At 40.8% G+C, this 17,878-nt stretch overlaps 1 protein-coding gene across 7 annotated transcripts in view; it reads right to left on the bottom strand.

Moving 5' to 3' along the window:
* rgs3a (regulator of G protein signaling 3a) overlaps positions 1–17,878 on the bottom strand; it is a 243,603-nt gene that overhangs the window by 10,642 nt on the left and 215,083 nt on the right. For all 7 annotated transcript variants that reach the window (XM_059638197.1, XM_059638191.1, XM_059638192.1 and 4 more), the window contains one exon: positions 141–208. In XM_059638197.1, coding sequence (XP_059494180.1) covers positions 141–208 — 68 coding nt within the window. The remainder of the gene's footprint in view (positions 1–140; positions 209–17,878) is intronic.

The raw sequence follows: 17,878 nt of genomic DNA, 5'->3' as shown, positions 1-17,878 counted from the left end.
CATCTTAACAGGAGATAAATGATGTAAAACTGAAATGAGAACAGGAGTAAAATGTTATTCCAAAACTAGCAAAGAACTTTGATAAAATTATTACAGCAACCAATACAAAGTAATGCCATAAATAAGATGATCAAACTTACAAATTCTTGGTCTTTTTCTTCTTGGAGCCATCATCAGTTTCATCACAGTCAGAACCTGCTCCAGACAGCTGATGAGGAAACAGAATAAAGTTAGTCTACATTATTACCGAATCTCCTTTTCAGCTTTTAAATTTATTCCATGTTTATTGTTGATTACTTTAAGTTTCTCTTGGTCACAAACTCTTCAAAAAATGTCACATTTAGACTCAAGTCAGCTCTGGGATGCAAGAATGTCAGATAAAAATCATTTGTGTCCGTAGGTTTAGAAACATGATTGAATAACTGCAAATTAATGGTTATTTTAGCACTCAGATCCTTGTAAAAGTTCAAACAGTATTTGGCTTTGTTATTCAAGCTCTATGTTTTTTCTACACTAACAACACTGCAAACACTCCCATTCTGACTTGTTTTGAACACTCTCAGTAATGTATTGGATTGCATATTATTGGCTGTGGCTTTAATTTTACTTACTTTGCTCTGCAATGCTGATAGCAAATTTTATAGAAAATAACAAACACAATCAAATTAAGTTGCAGAAACCAAATTAAATGTTCAATAGCCCTTTAAAAGAAATCAATTTCACCTCTACCGCAACAGACAAAAACAACTTGCCTTAAAAATTCCATTAGTTGCCATTATTTTCTATTTATAGAAGGCAAATAAGCAGAAAATGTGCTTCTTAAAATTAGAAATGGAATTCTGATTTAGTATCACATTTGTGTTACCTGATTGCTAAGAAAATCTTCTACATCTAAAACTATAATGTCAGCCATCTTGGGATATTCTCAAATAATCATGCAGCTTACATAGATGAATCAGAAATCAAATGTGCATAACCCATTGTTGGGCCAATTTTAATGCCAGAACTGGAAGACATTGGATTTTGTTGGTAGTGGTAGATGGATGAAGTCCTGTCCTGATGGCAGAGATTCATACTGCCTCACTTTTGCATGGATCCCATCAGTCATGTGGTATATTACTCAAGAAATTATTTTAATTCTGAATTTAGAAATTAGAGACTAAAGACTCAATCAGGTCTGTTTGTGGTGTGAGAATCATGATGTGCAATCACTTTGCACTCAGGAAGGGTGGTGTTACTCACAATGATTGTGGCATGTTGCTGAGTGCAAGACACGCTGGTGACCAGCTGCATTTCAGAGGGGGATGTGCATAGAATACAACACCCACAGCTAGCCTGCATAAAAGGACAACCGTCATATTTCATGCAGGGAGCCAGGAGGTTTAAGAAGTATATTCTGAAAAGGGAACAGAAGCAGGTGGTCAGGGAAATGAATAGCAGAAATATAGCTATGAGGGACTTGCTATAGCATTGTAAACCTTTTAAAGACCTTAAGTGTCTAAGGACACTGAATGCACCTAACAGCTTGTACTCACAGAACCTCTTTCATTGTTCATTACACTAAAGCCCCATACCAATCAGCTCACGTCTACCATTGATATAATTCACTCACCCTAATGCACTTACCAATTCTGCAACCACATCTTATACATTCAAAATAATTGAAACTATTCGGCTATGGCAGGGCATCAAACAAATAGTATATACACAGTCACTCCTCCCTCTTTTTCAGAAGATAGGCTTCCATATAAGAGGAGCAAATAGTAGAAAACTGGAGAGGGACAGGCTTACATGCATCCCCCTAACCCTCTCTCTGGAAGACAGGGTCAGAAGTGACCAAGGCCACTGCAGCATCACCGGACAGTTCAGCGCTCAAAATGCTCTTTCCATGTGCATGTTTCCAAATCACCTCACTCTTATCCTGATAACTCCATTAGAACTGCAAGCTGCTGATACTGTGACAATGAATCCACTGTCTTGCTTTTCAATTCACACTCCTTCCCGCAGCATAGCTTCTGGTTGAGGAAGAGGTAGAAAAACTAATCCTGGAATATCGTAGTGGGTGTTTTGAGTGGCTACAGCCTCCTCCCTCTGTTCACAATTTTCCTTCTCGGTAGCTTGTGCTCCATGCCAGTTTATGGACTGTAGTATAAAAGGGACAGCAACAAGCATGCCCTTCTGGGGAGAAAAGAGTCATGCTGACAGGCTTTTAAAGTCCTTTGCATTCTTTGTAAAATTCAAGCAAGACTTCCTTCTGTCACCAGTATCTTGTCAGAACTCCTCCATTAACAGTGACCACAATATGCTGAATCTCAAGTTGATTTTTGTGAAAAGTAGCAAATAAGACTTTTTTGGGGGGTTTTCCACCTTGTAGCCTGGTGAGATTTCTAACCATATCTTACTGAACTTCTCTCATTAACTACTTACCCCATCCTTATGGTTAGCCTTTCATCCAATTCCAGCCTCATCTTACCATGCCATTCTGGAACAACTTGCCACTCAGTCAATATTGGCTGAATGGCTGGTATCTCTTGCTCACACACCATCCTTAAAAGGCTGCTGTATACCCATATAGGCATTAGTAATCTGCTGCTGCCCCTCACCTGCAATGTAATGACACAGCAAATACAAAGCCACACTGCTCACATCATATAGCTGCCATGATTGAAACTCCCTCGCACATACAACCTCAGTCTCTCATTCTGGTCACTGCTAAACTAATAAGTCAGATGATTTATCCTTAGCTCCAACTTGAATAATCAGTGGTGCTCTGTTCCCAATGCCCACAACAGAACTGCACTGGTCACCGTTCAGTGGCGCGCATCACATATATGCAAAAAATCAGGCAATACCAAACATGATTTTCAATTTACAGCCTACAAAAGTGGACACAAAAAAACCATTAGAGGCTGATGTTTGGTCCCCAGAATTCCAAACAAATGCTAGCATGATCAACAATTACATTACTACACCCGCTGTACCCAGCTGTCATCTACTAGGACCAGATGTCTACTAGGTCCTATCTTTCTTGTAATGCCCAGAGCTGAACTCTGAGCTCCTTTGTCTCCAACATCCTCATCCTCTTCCATGGAAGACTGCTGCTGCTCTGCCATCTTCTCAGCTTCTATCACATCACCTCACTGCCTGGTCCAATTGCACACAGCAAGGCACACCAGGATGATAAGGCCAACCCTATCCAGGCTACGCTGGAAGATCAACACAAGCCACAACTCTTACATTAGCAGCAGCCCTATCGTCTGGTTTCATGATGGCCTTGGCCACAGCATTTGCACCACTTTGTTAAGGTACTGTACCAGCTGAGCAACCAACACACAACAAAAAAAATGTGGTATCCGCTGCACTCCAAACCCTCAGCCTAGACTCACTTAAACTTATAAATAGATATGGCGGTTAGGAAAGCAGAATTTGAAAGGCTTCACCGAGCACCCCACCACCTTATCAACTGCAGTACTGAAATCGCATTACATTTTGCAAAATCTGAAAACAGATGGAGTTATTGTTTAACAAAAGGACAAGCAATTCAACTCAACTATTACAAAAAAAATCAGGTCAGTGGGACGTTTACCTCATTGCTATTAGGTCAGTTGGCTGGACAGCTGGATCATGATGCAGAGTAATATCAACAGCTTGTGATCAATTCCCAGACTAGCTGAGGTTACCGTGGAGGACTCTCCTTCTCAACCTCTCCCCTCACCCAAGGCATGGTGACCCTCAGGTTAAACCACCACCAGTCAGCTCTTTCTAATGACAAAGCAGGACTATAGCAACTTTAATTGTGGAATTTTGCTATGCATGAAATGTGCTTGCCTACTAACAATGACCATATTTCAAAAGCAGAACAGATGCAAAGTACTTGATGATAATTCTCAGATAATGGAATAAGATCAGAGTTAGTGTTTTACATTGATTCGTGTCAGTAATTCACCTGCCCACTGTTGTTGTACGGCTCACATACACACATTAAGTGATATTTGTAACAGGCAATACAATAATGCATGCAATAAGAGTCAAAGCAGCAAAATGTCTTAATTGACTAAAAACTAATTATTACTTAATATTAAAATCTAATCTTGGGTTTTTTTAAAAACTAGCATCAATCACTGCTAACAAAGTTCAATGACCAATTCTTGGTCTGCAATTCACAACGTAATATTTATGAAATACAACATGAAAATAGTACTTGAGAGTAATCTAAAAACAGACAAACAATAGCAAACATGGGAGTAAATTAATATTCTGAAATTCTGATGTTTATTTCAGTGTGTATAACAAAATGAATATTTCACGCCAGATTGAGAGTTTGTAAATTTTTCTCCTGGTGGGTGAAGAGCTATTTGTGACTGAAATACCTGACTATATGTCTGCCTTCCAATGACTGGACTGAGAACAAGATTACTTTTCTTCTGGGCTGGGAATTTTGAGACTTAGTGCAATTTCTGCAAGTTACTTTAAAACACAGTCTGTCTCACCCAATTTCCTGGCATTATAAAAAGAGGCTTTGTAAGCAAGCAGTTTAGGAAGTTCTTCAATACAGAACTTAAAATTCTCTTTTGTAAATGGCTCTTGGATGAAATATGCTTTGGTTGAATTAAAAAAAAATTTCATTGTCACTGAATATTCTACCTGCATTATAAAAGAGCTATCAAATCTACAACAAACATGAAGCCAGATTTTATAACCATGTGCTGACAACCAAATATCAGCTTCCTTTACCAGAATATTTATTTGTGGTAGTGTATCTCATTTGTTGTTGGTGCCAGGTTAACTCTTCAAACTAATTTAGTCCTTAATTTCTATCAATACACGGCAATTTTTGTTTTTTTTTGATTAATATGCCTGAGAAGGTTGTCAGGAAGGGGTACAAAGTGAAAACAAGAATTCAAAGTAGAAGTAGTTCTTAGTCAATGTGTGTGTCATAGGGGAAGGAAAACAGAAACTTGCTGCTATGTGTAGTAAAATTCAATTGAAAGACAAGTGGCACAAACCGCATTAATAGTCACACTGAGTGACACCAACAGTGGCTCAGAGCATCTTGTCTGATGGTGCTTTCTGCTGATTAATGATATGGAACGGATGAAGTTGACACAATATCCATACCATAATACCTCCTGATTCTAAAGCATCAAACCCTGATATAACAGCCATAGCAACTCTTGCTGTGTCAGTGTTTCAAATAATCATTACACGAAAATAAAATCAAGAGAACTGTGGATGCTGGTAACCAGAAGCAAAAACAGAAATTGTCAGAAAAACTCTTGGTCTGGTAGCATCTACAGACAGAAATCAGTATTAACGTTTCAGGTCCAGTGATTTGTCTCCAGAACGGATTTCTCTCCACAGAAGCTGCCAGACCTGCTGAGTTTTTCCAGCTATTTCTGTTTTGTTTCCAGCAAAGACTCGTACGTCTGCCTTACAGGATGGGTTTGATCGTCACCGACAATATAGTTATGGGCTGGATATTATAAGCCCCACCAGAGGGCAAACAACAGTTTAGTTGCCCAGTCTGTTATCTTCCCACCTACCCTCTGAGGTCCACATGAAAAGAAGGTGGGAAGGAAGGAAACAAGGGGGACATCTTATTCAGGGGTTCCCTTTGTGCATCAGGGGTAGTCTTCAACCCCCAACGATGCCATTGCAACCTACATACCAAATAGAACGTGATCGTCCTCATTTTAAAACTCAGAGACTAACTTTTCTGTGACAATTTTGGCCGTCCTCAAGCCTCTTCCAGCCCTACTGGCAGCATCCGCTATCAAGCTCTGGCCCTGTTGGGAATCAGATTGGCCAGCAGCTATTTGAGATCCTGAAGCTGACACTTTCTTTGAGTGAGAGGCACAAGAACAAAACATTATTCAATTTAGCCCACCATGTTATGACTGTGATGTGGGTTTCAACAGACATGTTAGTTTCTAACTCCTTTCTTGTTGAGGTGTGGTACGAACTATCCACTGCAACCCCATGCATTTCTGCTATGAATGTGATTTTTAAAACATAGAACATAGAACATTACAGCACAGTACAGGCCCTCTATGTTGTGCCGACCTGTCACACCGATCTGAAGCCCATCTAACCTACACTATTCCATGTACATCCGTATGCTTGTCCAACGACGACTTAAATGTACCTAAAGTTGGCGAATCTACTACCGTTGCAGGCAAAGAGTTCCATTTCCTTACTACTCAATGAGTAAAGAAACTACCTCTGACATCTGTCCTATATCTTTCACCCCTCAATTTAAAGCTATGCCGCCTCGTGCTCGCCGTCACCATCCTAGGAAATATCTAACCCTATTTAACCCTCTGATTATTTTATATGTCTCAATTAAGTCACCTCTCAACCTTCTTCTCTCTAATGAAAACAGCCTCAAGTCCCTCAGCCTTTCCTCGTAAGAACTTCCCTCCGTACCAGGCAACATCCTAGCAAATCTCCTCTGCGCCCTTTCCAAAGCTTCCACATCCTTCTTGTAACGCGGTGACCAGAACTGTACGCAATACTCCAAGTGTGGCCGCACCAGAGTTTTGTACAGCTGTGGCATAACCTCTTGGTTCCGGAACTCGATCCTTCTATTAATAAAAGCTAAAACACTGTATGCCTTCTAAACAGCCCTGTCAACCTGGGTGGCAACTTTCAAGGATCTGTGTACATGGACACCGAGATCTCTCTGCTCATCTACACTGCTAAGAATCTTACCATTAGCCCAGTACTTTGCATTCTGGTTACTCCTACCAAAGTGCATCACCTCACACTTGTCTGCATTAAACTCCATTTGCCACCTCTCAGCCCAGCTCTGCAGCTTATCTACGTCTCTCTGCAACCTACAGCATCCTGCGTCACTATCCACAATTCCACCGACCTTAGTGTCGTCTGCAAATTTACTAATCTGTCTTTCTAAGCCCTCATCCAGGTCATTTATAAAAATGACAAACAGCAGTGGACCCAACACTGACCCTTGCGGTACATCACTAGTAACTGGTCTCCAGGATGAACATTTCCCATCAACTATCACCCTCTATCTTCTTTCAGCAAGCCAATTTCTGATCCAAACTGCTATATCTCCCACAATTCCATTCCTCTGAATTTTGTACAATAGCCTACTGTGGGGAACCTTATCGAATGCCTTGCTGAAATCCATATACACCACATCAACCTGTTTACTCTCATCTACCTGTTTGGTCACCTTCTCAAAGAACTCAGTAAGGTTCGTGAGGCCCGACCCTCCCTTCACAAAACCGTGCTGACTATCCCTAATCAATTTAGTCTTTTCTAGATGATTATAAATCCTATCTCTTATAACCTTTTCCAACACTTTACCAACAAACGAGGTGAGGCTCACTGGCCTGTAATTACCAGGGTTGTCTCTACTCCCCTTCTTGAACAGGGGAACCACATTTGCTATCCTCCAGTCGTCTGGCACTATTCCTGTAGACAATGACGAGTTAAAGATCAATGTCAAAGGCTTGGCAATCTCCTGCCTGGCTTCCCAGAGGATCCTAGGATAAATCCCATCCAGCCCAGGGGACTTATCTATCTTCACCTTCTGTAGGATTTCTAATACCTCTTCCTTGAGCCTCAATCCCACCTCGTCTAGTAGCCTGTATCTCAGTATTCTCCTCGACAACATTGTTGTTTTCTAGAGTGAATACTGTTGAAAAATATTCATTTAGTGCTTTCCCTATCTCCTCTGACTCCACACACAAGGAAAGACCTAAAGAGGGAGCTCAGAAGAGCCGGGAGGAGACATGAGAAGTTGTTGGTGGATTGGATCAGGGTAAACCCTAAGGCTTTCTATAGGTGTTTAAGGAATAAAAGAATGACGAAAGTAAGATTAGGGCCAATCAAGGATGGATAGTGGTATCTCCTCTGACTCCACACACAACTTACCACTATCCATCCTTGATTGGCCCTAATCTTACTTTCGTCATTCTTTTATTCCTTAAACACCTATAGAAAGCCTTAGGGTTTACCCTGATCCAATCCACCAACAACTTCTCATGTCTCCTCCCGGCTCTTCTGAGCTCCCTCTTTAGGTCTTTCCTGGCTATCTCGTAGCCCTCAAGCGCCCTGAGCCTTCACATCTCATCCTAACATAAGCCTTCTTCTTTCTCTTGAAGAGAGATTCCACCTCCTTCGTAAACCACGGCTCCCACGCTCTACAGCTTCCTCCCTGCCTGACAGGTACATACTTATCTAGGACACACAGGAGCTTTTCCTTGAATAAGCTCCACATTTCTAATGTCCCCATCCCCTGCAGTTTCCTTCCCCATCCTATGCTCCCTAAATCTTGCCTAATCTCATCGTAATTGCCGTTTCCCCCAGCTATAACTCTTGCCCAGTGGTATACACCTATACCTTTCCATCACTAAAGTAAACATAACAGAATTGTGATTGCTATCACCAAAGTGCTCACCTACTTCCAAATCTAACACTTGGCCAGGCTCATTACCCAGTACCAAATATAATGTGGCTTCGCCCCTTGTTGGCCTGAATACATACTGTCAGGAAGCCCTCCTGCACACACTGGACAAAAACTGACCCATCTATAGTATTCGAACTGTAGTGTTCCCAGTCAATATTTGGAAAGTTGAAGTCCCCCATGACAACTACCCTGTCTCTCTCACTCCTATCGAGAATCATTTTCGCTATCCTTTCCTCTACATCTCTGGAACTATTCGGAGGCCTATAGAAAACTCCCAACAGGGTGACTTCTCCTTTCCTGTTTCTAACCTCAGCTGAGGAGTCCCCAAACATCCTTTCTGCAACTTTAATACTTTCCTTAACTAACAATGCCACACCTCCCCTCACCTTTGACCATCTTCTCTGTTCTTACTGAAACATCTAAATCCCGGAACCTGCAATAGCCATTCCTGTCCCTTCTCTATCCATGTCTCTGAAATGGCCACAATATCAAAGTCTCAGGTACCAACCCATGCTGCAAGTTCACCCACCTTATTCTGGACGCTCCTGGCGTTGAAGTAGACACACTTCAACCAACTTCTTGCTTGCCGGTGCCATCTTGCGTCCCTGAAACTTTATTTTGGACCTCCCTACTCTCAACCTTTGCTATACTTGAACTACAATTTTGGTTCCCATCCCCCTGCTGAATTAGTTTAAACCCACCCGAATAGCCTTCGCAAATTTCCCCCCCAAGATATCGGTATCCCTCTGGTTCAGGTGAAGACCATCTTTCTTGTAGAGGTCCCACCTACCTCAGAAAGAGCCCCAATTATCCAAGAATCCAAAACGCTCCCTCCTGCACCATCCCTGTAGTCACATGTTCAACTCATCTCTCTCCCTATTCCTCACCTCACTAGCACATGGCACGGGCAACAAACCAGAGACAGCTCTGTTCGTCCTAGCTCTCAGCTTCCATCCTAGCTCCCTGAATTTCTGCCTTAAATCCCCATCTCTCTTCCTACCTATGTCATCGGTGCCAATGTGGACCACGACTTGGGGCTGCTCCCCCACCCCCTTAAGGATCCCAAAAACACGATCAGAGACATCACGCACCCTGGCACCTGGGAGGCAATACACCAACCGTGAGTCTCTCTCGTCCCCACAGAACCTCCCATCTGTCCCCCTAACTATGGAGTCCCCAATGACTACTACTCTGCTCCTCTGCCCCCTTCCCTTCTGAGCAGCAGGGACAGACTCTGTGCCAGAGACCTGTGCCCCACTGCTTTTCCCTGGTAAGTTCTTTTCCATTTAAAAATATAAGCATCAGCTGTACTGTACTATAATCTTCAATACAGGGAAAACCTATCGCTCAAGCAAAATGCATAGATTATATTAACTAGAATGTACAAATAGGAACAAAATCTCTGCAACTGAATTCCAGTGCCTGTGTCACTTGGACTAAGTTTCACTATTGGAAATATAGAAGGAAAGACTCTTAGTGTGACAATACATGCAAAAAAGACCATGTTCTACACAGTGTGAAAACTGTAGGTTTAGTCAATTAAAGCCAGTCTTGCATATTTCCTGTTTGGGGGTGGCGGGGTTTGATTTAAGATTGGGTCTTTTTCTCCTAGTAAAGAGACACATGAACATGTATGCAATTATTGAAAGCAGAGGGGCTTTGGGAAAATAAGAATAAAATAAATTAAAGAACAAAGTGAAAATATTCCTGACTTCTACAGGCATCAAGTTTATTGTTTTGTCATAACCACAAAATAGCAGTTTGCCGCACTGTCTTTTCCTTTGACCAGGATGAATATTGTTAGAGGAATGCTTTTGCAAAAATTTAATACTTTCAATATTAAACGCCAGTGAAGAAATGATATTGAAACAGTTATATTTTTGTTAATGAAATTATTATTCAAATTCACTGCCATGACTCCTCCCTATATCACTCTATTTAAGATGACATTATTGACAATTTACTGTGATGTGAACAGCTTGCATTGAAATAGCCCCAGCCTGATTTTACAAGGTCAAATACAGAATCTGTCAACTTAACAAAGGGAAATAAAATCAGTACATCTAAGAATCTGAGATCATTTGTTTTCCCAAGAGTAAATCAACATACTTCTTCCAGACAGTCAGCTTTTGTGGTTGAGTGTGTACAGGACAATCAGTTATAACAGCATCACATTAAGTCTCTTTATGGATGTTCTAAGGGACTTTAATTACTTGCACACATAAGATTTGAAATTTTTGATTATGTTCAGTTTCCAATTTGTAAGAAAGTTGAAGATTTTGTTTGATAAAAGGTCTAAACTTGTCTTAAGTGGCATGGCATATTTTCATTAAAAGGGCACTTACATTTTGAAACTGGATGTGTTTTCCTATAATAGATATGTTTTGCTAAGTACATAATTCAGTGTTTCCTTCCTGGCTAGAAAGCTTGACAGAGCCGCGGGCCTCAAAGAGTAGACCTGAGATTGCAAAGCAACACACTTTTGCTTTGTATTTGTATTGCAGTTGGAGTGAAGCTGTGGTGTATCATGTACCAAAAACTGTGGATAGGCACAAAAACGCATAATTTTTGTAACACATTCCTCTTCTATTTTAGTGAAGGTGTTTTGAATGGCTTCATTTAAATACTGGACAGAAGAATGTCATGCTAAATGGCTTATATTAATATCACAAACATAACTTCTCAGCACTGATTTTTCCAAAGCCTCAGTGGCGAAGTGCAGCCTCTGTGGGATCGATACCAGGTATAAAACCAGGACTTTAGTTTGCCAGAATTACAGTGCACATGCATTTCTAAAATAGTGGAATTGGGGTTGGAGGCAAAGAAGGAGGAATTAGAATACACAGGTCTCACCTACAGTTTAATAATGTGGTGCTAATTCTGTGCCTCTAGACTAATGTCATACTGCTTCTCAAAATGGGAAGTAAGGAAGTAGGGGGACTTAATTTGGTGAAAAGTCAAAATTATTTATCTGAAGACAGGCTGGAAATTTACAATTAAGTCCTGGAACTTCAAAAGGTAGGTTCAGGTGCTTGACAGCAAGCAGGGACATTGTTTTTGCATACATCTTCATGTCACATATACTCTGTAAATGACTGGATCACCAGAATAAACTGCTCCTCAATTAGGTTCTGGACGAGCAAGCAATATGTGCCTTGCAGTTGTGAATCTGAAGAACTGGTATACAGCAGGTGAAATAGTCATCTCCCTGGACTTTAAGGTGAATATGCACTGCTTTGTCCTCTTTCAGAGCACTATGATTAAGATTGCATCGTGGAAATCCAAGCTCCGCAGGGCACACAGGATAACCAAGGGAGGAAAGTTGAAGTGAAATGTATTTAAGTCAAGGACGCTGGAAAACAAAGCAGGACCCCTGAATTTGTTCATTGCCTCTCTGGCTCCAGCCATCCTGTAACTTCAAGCTATGCATTTCATTTGAACTCCTTATACCATAGTGTTCTAAAAATCACACGAGCAGGCAGTCTCCAGAAGTTACAAAAATCATTTGTTAACATGTCTTAGTGGTCCCAACACTGAATCCAGAGACATCGATGTCCAGTGTGAAATTTTCCAAGTCATCAAGATTTGATATCAATTACCATTGACTTTTAAAAACTACTTTACTTATCCTCCCACTTGAACATGTATATGAGAGTTGGAGTGTTTTATTCTTGTTACTTTTACGAGATTGGGTGGCAAGATTGATTAAAAACAAGTTTGTTTTTCAGCAGGTTACAACAAAATCCATGTGTCTCACAGACAGTCTCAGCATTTAAACAACTCTTGGAATTGGTAAAGAAATGATTTTCAAGAAAGCTTTGAGGTCAAATGTGGAAATATGTCTATGCACCTAGTCAAAACAACATAACTGAAAACCATAGATATTCTTATGGGGTTTCTAAACTGCACTATTTATTTGAGGAGATCATAGGTGCCATAGATGCCGGAGGCATTTTGTGCACACCTGTGACTAACTAGACACTGGGTTTACAGATCCTTGCGCGCGCACACACACACACTTTTGTTGTTCAGTTTATCACACGGGCTACAAGATAATCTGCGGACACTTGTGGAATAAGGACAGTTCTTCTGTTGATGTGAAGGTTACTATTGCGTGAAATCTTCTTGTTAAGCAATCCTTCCAAGCCTCACAAAGAAACCGACAATATTAGACAATCTGTGTGCTTAGATATATCGAGAACATGCCAGATTCCACGCTTGAAAGAGGAACTACCTTCTTCACTTTTCTGGATAAAACAAACATCAGCCGGATAGGAGGCAAACCTGTTTTTGTTTGGGGGGGGGGGGGGGGAGGGGGCAGCGCGGGCAGAGTTCCCTCAAGTGCAAACCACACTACCCATACCAGACCATTTCCCCATAACCAGCCTTTGGCTACATGAACACAAGACCAGAACAAATAGGAACAAGATTTGGTCATTCAGCCCCTCAAACCTCCTTCACGATTCACTAGGTGATTGGTTGATCTGACATCCCTCACGTCCACTCTCTTGCCCTTTTCTCTGGATCCATTGATTCCCTGATTAAGCATCTATCAATCTCAGCCTTAAATATATACAAGGATTCTGCCTCAATAGCTCTCTCTGGCAAGGAGTTCCAAGGAGACACTATTCTTGGAGAGAAGAAGTTCCTTCTGATCTAAGTCTTAAATGGGCATTCCTTTATTAAGAGACTATGCCCTCTCGTCCTAGACTGTCCCATGGAGGGGAAACATCCTGTCAGCATTTACCTTGGCAAGCCCCTTAAGAATCCTATATGTTTCAATGAAATCACCTCTCATTCTTCTAAACTGCAGTGAGTAAAGTCCCAGCCTGTTTAATCTTTGCTCATAAAACAATCCCTCCATACCAGGGATCATCCAAAAGAACCTTCTCTGAAATGGCTCCAATGAAGTACCTAGAACGGTGACGAAACGTCTGAAAACTAACCTTCCAGCTCAGCGAGCAAACTCACATCCAGAAACTCAACCTGAGCTACAAATCTTCTCAAAACTCGCTATGAAGTTTCGTAAATAAATCAGATTGAAAGTCTCCTCTCACCTTAAAAACATACCCCCTAGTTTTGAACTCCCCCAACCGAGGGAAAAGATCTTCGCTATTCATCTTATCTATGCCCCTCATAATTTTATAAGCTTGTACAAAGTCACCCCTCAAACTCCTCTCTTCCACTGAAAGAAGTCCCAACCTGCCCAGCCTCACCTTATATCTCAAAGCCTCCAGTCCCAGCAACATCTTACTAAACGTTTTCTGAACCCTGTCCAATTTAATAAGTTCCTCCCTACAGCAGGGTGACCAGAATAGTACATAGTGCTCCAAAAGTGGCACCAACATGGCATTCCAACTCCTATACTCAAAAGTCTGAGCCATGAAGGCAAGTGCATTAAACCCCTTCTTAACCACCCAGTTTACCAGTGATGCAACTTTCAAAGAACTATGTGCCTGAACTCCAAAAGGGCAACCTTTTCCATACTGAAAGTAGTTCGTACGTGGAATGAACTGCCAGAGGAAGTGATAGATTCAGGTACAGTTACAACATTCAAAAGACATTTGGACAGGTACATGAATAGGAAAGGTTCAGAGGGATGTGGGCCAAATGCAGGCTGGTGGAACTAGTTTAGTTTGGGAAACGTGGTCAGCATAGACAAGATGGAGTGAAGGTCTGTTTAAGATGAATAGTAAAGATCTTTTCCAGAGGTTGGAGGAGTTCAAAACTGGGGGGCATATTTCTCAGGTGAGAGAAGACTTTCACTCCATTTTGTTTATGAAAAGATATTATTTCATTGGAGACATTTCAGAGAAAGTTCATTAGATGATCCCTGGTATGGAGGGATTGTTTTATGAGCAAAGACTAAACAGGTTGGGACTCTACTGATTGCAGTTTAGAAGAATGAGAGGTGATCTCATTGAAACATTTAGGATTCTTAGGTCTGTATGACTCTATAGCATAATGCAAGTGCTCCGGATGTGGCCTCACCAGCACCTTGTACAGCTGCACTAAGACTTCTCTACTGTCATACTCCAAACTCCCTGAAATAAGGGCAACATTCCATTAGCCTTTCTGATAATCTGCTGCACCTGTGAGTTAGCTTGTTGTGTTTTGTGCACAAGTACTTCCAAACCTCATTGTGTCGCAGCCTTCTCCAGTTTCTATCCATTTAAAAAAATTCTGTTCTTTTGTTCTCCCTTCCAAAATGAATGACTTCACATTTTTTGATGTAATGCCCCAATTGCAAACATTTCACCCACATACCTGACGTACCAATATCTCTCCGTAAACAGTTTGTATCCCTCTCACAATCCATCTTTACACCTATTTCAGTGTTGTCTGCACATTTAGCTATAGTACATTCACTTCCTTCCTCCAAGTCACTAATAAACATCGTAAACAATTGCAGTCCCAGCACCAATTGCTGTGGAACCCCACTGGTCACAGATCGCTAATATGAAAAAGTACCCTGTAACCCCACTCACTGTTTTCTGTCCATGAGCCAATTCTCTATCATCCCAATATACTACCTTGGGCACCGTGGGCTTTTATCTTATGACTTAATCTTTTGCGCCATCTGGCAGTCCAAACACAACACACCTACTGGTTCTCCTCTATCCATTCTGATTAAGACTCTGATAAATTAGTCAGACACAGTTTCCTTTTCATGAATCCATATTGATTCTGCTTGAGTGGATTATAATTTTCCAAATGCTCTGCTATTACTTCCTCATTAATTGATTTCAACACTTTCACAACAATACATGTTAAGCTAATCAGCCTAGAGTGCCTGCGTTTTTGACTCCATCCCTTGAACAGAATGGGTTTGCATTCAATTCACAACAAAGTGGTACCTGACAACACAAGAATAATTATGTATGTACAAAGCTATTATGCAGAATGCAGTCTTTTTTGAAGAAGCACAGGACTTGGATTTGGAGCTTAAGTATCATTAGTATTCTACCAACTTCACCTGCAATAAAGATCAGAGATAGTAGGAACTGCAGATGCTGGAGAATCTGAGATAACAAGGTGTAAAGCTGGATGAACACAGCAGGCCAAGCAGCATCAGAGCAGCAGGACAGCTGACGTTTTGGGCCTAAACACTTTTTCAGAAATGGGGGAGGGGAAGGGGGTTCTGAAATAAACAGGGAGAGAGGGGGAGGCAGATAGAAGATAGGTGGAGAGGAGACAGACAGGTCAAAGAAGCAGGGATGGAGCCAGTAAAGGTGAGTGCCCATCCTGGGCCTCCTGCAGTGCCACAACGATGCCACCCGAAGGTTGCAGGAACTGCACCTCATATTCCGCTTTCAGTAGATATGAGAAGTTAAAGAGCAGGCTGGTCCTTACTTTGAGTGTGACACCAGCAAGCTTGTCAAAAGCATCCAGGTGCTAAGGGCCTGTTGACATCAATGCCTTGATTGGAAGCCACCCATTTTTTAACATACTAAAATGTGCTCTTCAATCTCAAACCTTTGCTACAGTGAGACAGCTAATCTTTAATTTAAAAGTGAGCAACATTGCCACATATTTATTTTTAATCACTGTGAGCATTAGTTCATGGGCCTGTCACCACAACATTTTCCATTTTAATTTAGAGAACTGAGTCCTCGCCATGCTTTCAAATCCTCAGCAAAGTGTGTTTTTGGCAAAACTGCCTCAGCAAACATTTTTCTGTCTGTTTTCTTTTTCCACCTATCCGCTCACTCCTATTCACCCCGTCCCTCAATCCAGTAAAGCTGGTTCAAGTTGCTTCAAGGATGCTGAAGTTTGTATGCTTGTCCTCCCAGCTGACACAGAGAATCCATCTAAAACTGCATTGATGGTACTTCTCAAATGTCTTGAGGCGGTATCTACACATAATCCAAATTTCTGATTCATACAGAACAGTCAGCAGAATGATGGCTTTATAAGCAAGGATGTTGGTATCAGCACAGATGTCATGGCTGGATGCAAAGTTGAATTACGACATCAATGTCTGCCTTAAATCAGAGGCAGCTTCTCAGATATGAGAAATATCCCATGTTTGGGAGGATTTCTCCATTGATCCTAATGGAGAGATGGATGGAAACTTGACCTGGGATGGGTTGGTGTAGGACTTGATTCTTTTTGAGGTTGAGGCTGAGACCAATTATTTGGTATGCTTCTGTGAATGCATTAAGCGAGGCCTGAAGATTTTCTTCCAAAAGTGCAGAAATGAAATGGTCAGATTTCTATAAATCAGTCGGTAGAAGATTAAAGGAATAATGGCAGAAATAATGACTTCTGAGTTGAAAAATAATTAGAATTTATCATGTATAACCAAGGTCAAAGAGGAGGAAGGATCAAAATCAGCTGGAACAAGAGTCTAGAGTAGGAAGTGCGATTCAGCAGGATTTTGAAATTGAAAGAAGAATGTGACTCACATCATTGGTACCACCACAATGGCTCTTGTCAGGCAAGGCAAAAGCATGATAATGTTGATGACATCAAAACTAGAATGTTTAAATTCCAAATATGTAAACATTCCTCTCTTAGAATATAAGTGCAAGAAAATGATAGTTTATTTCTGTCAATCAAAGCTTTTGCAAAAGCTTTCTTAAATGATAACATATAGGGTCTAAATGAAAAATCAAAAATGTAGTTAATTTAGGGGTTAGGTATTCCAACTTCTCAGTCTAAGCTCATTCTATCTAACAACAGCGTTTAAAAATAACTGTTGCATGCAGTAGTAATGTCATGTGATAGCATGGCTGGAAGTGCAAAAGAAAATAAACTGCTTGGGACAGTTATGTCGTGCAACTGCCAACTAAAAATGTATGAACTGCATATTTTAGGACTAGGAATTTCTGAACACGCGTAATATTCAACTGTTATCAAATACCAAAATTATACAAGTTAAAAATATTAAAACTTATACAGATTAATTATTGTGCGAGATACACAAATCTATATTTTAACTACTCAATTAGAAAATATTCTCAGTTATTTTACTAGAAGAGGCACATGTCGCATACTTATCTCTGATGATTCAGGCATTCCCTCCCCACATAGCCTTCTCAGTGCATCATGATGTCACCAAGTAAAACATTTATCAGTGAAACTTTCAGGTCAGTATTTATTCCAGGTTGGATGTTAAGCAGCATCTTTCAAGTTCCACAGTAACAAGAATCCTAACACTCATTCAAATTGCAAACTTTAAAAGACAGAAATGAAAACAGAACTTTTAAAAACCCAAAACATTGAAGATACAGGCTAAACTAAATTGATAGTTCTTCCCAAATTAGAGACTTAAACCAGAATTTTGTCTTCTGTTACGAATGTGAATTCAACCTCAAAACACTGATCTACATTTTTTTGACCTGGAAAAATACTTTTACCCTGCATTCCAGACACCATAGCATCTTCATGTGGCTTTTTCACAGGATTCATGACCTTGGGTGCAAACCACAAATGCAC

This window comes from Stegostoma tigrinum, chromosome 29, assembly GCF_030684315.1.
Source record: "Stegostoma tigrinum isolate sSteTig4 chromosome 29, sSteTig4.hap1, whole genome shotgun sequence".
Lineage (NCBI taxonomy): Eukaryota > Metazoa > Chordata > Chondrichthyes > Orectolobiformes > Stegostomatidae > Stegostoma > Stegostoma tigrinum.
This window is presented reverse-complemented; position numbering and strand designations above follow the sequence as displayed.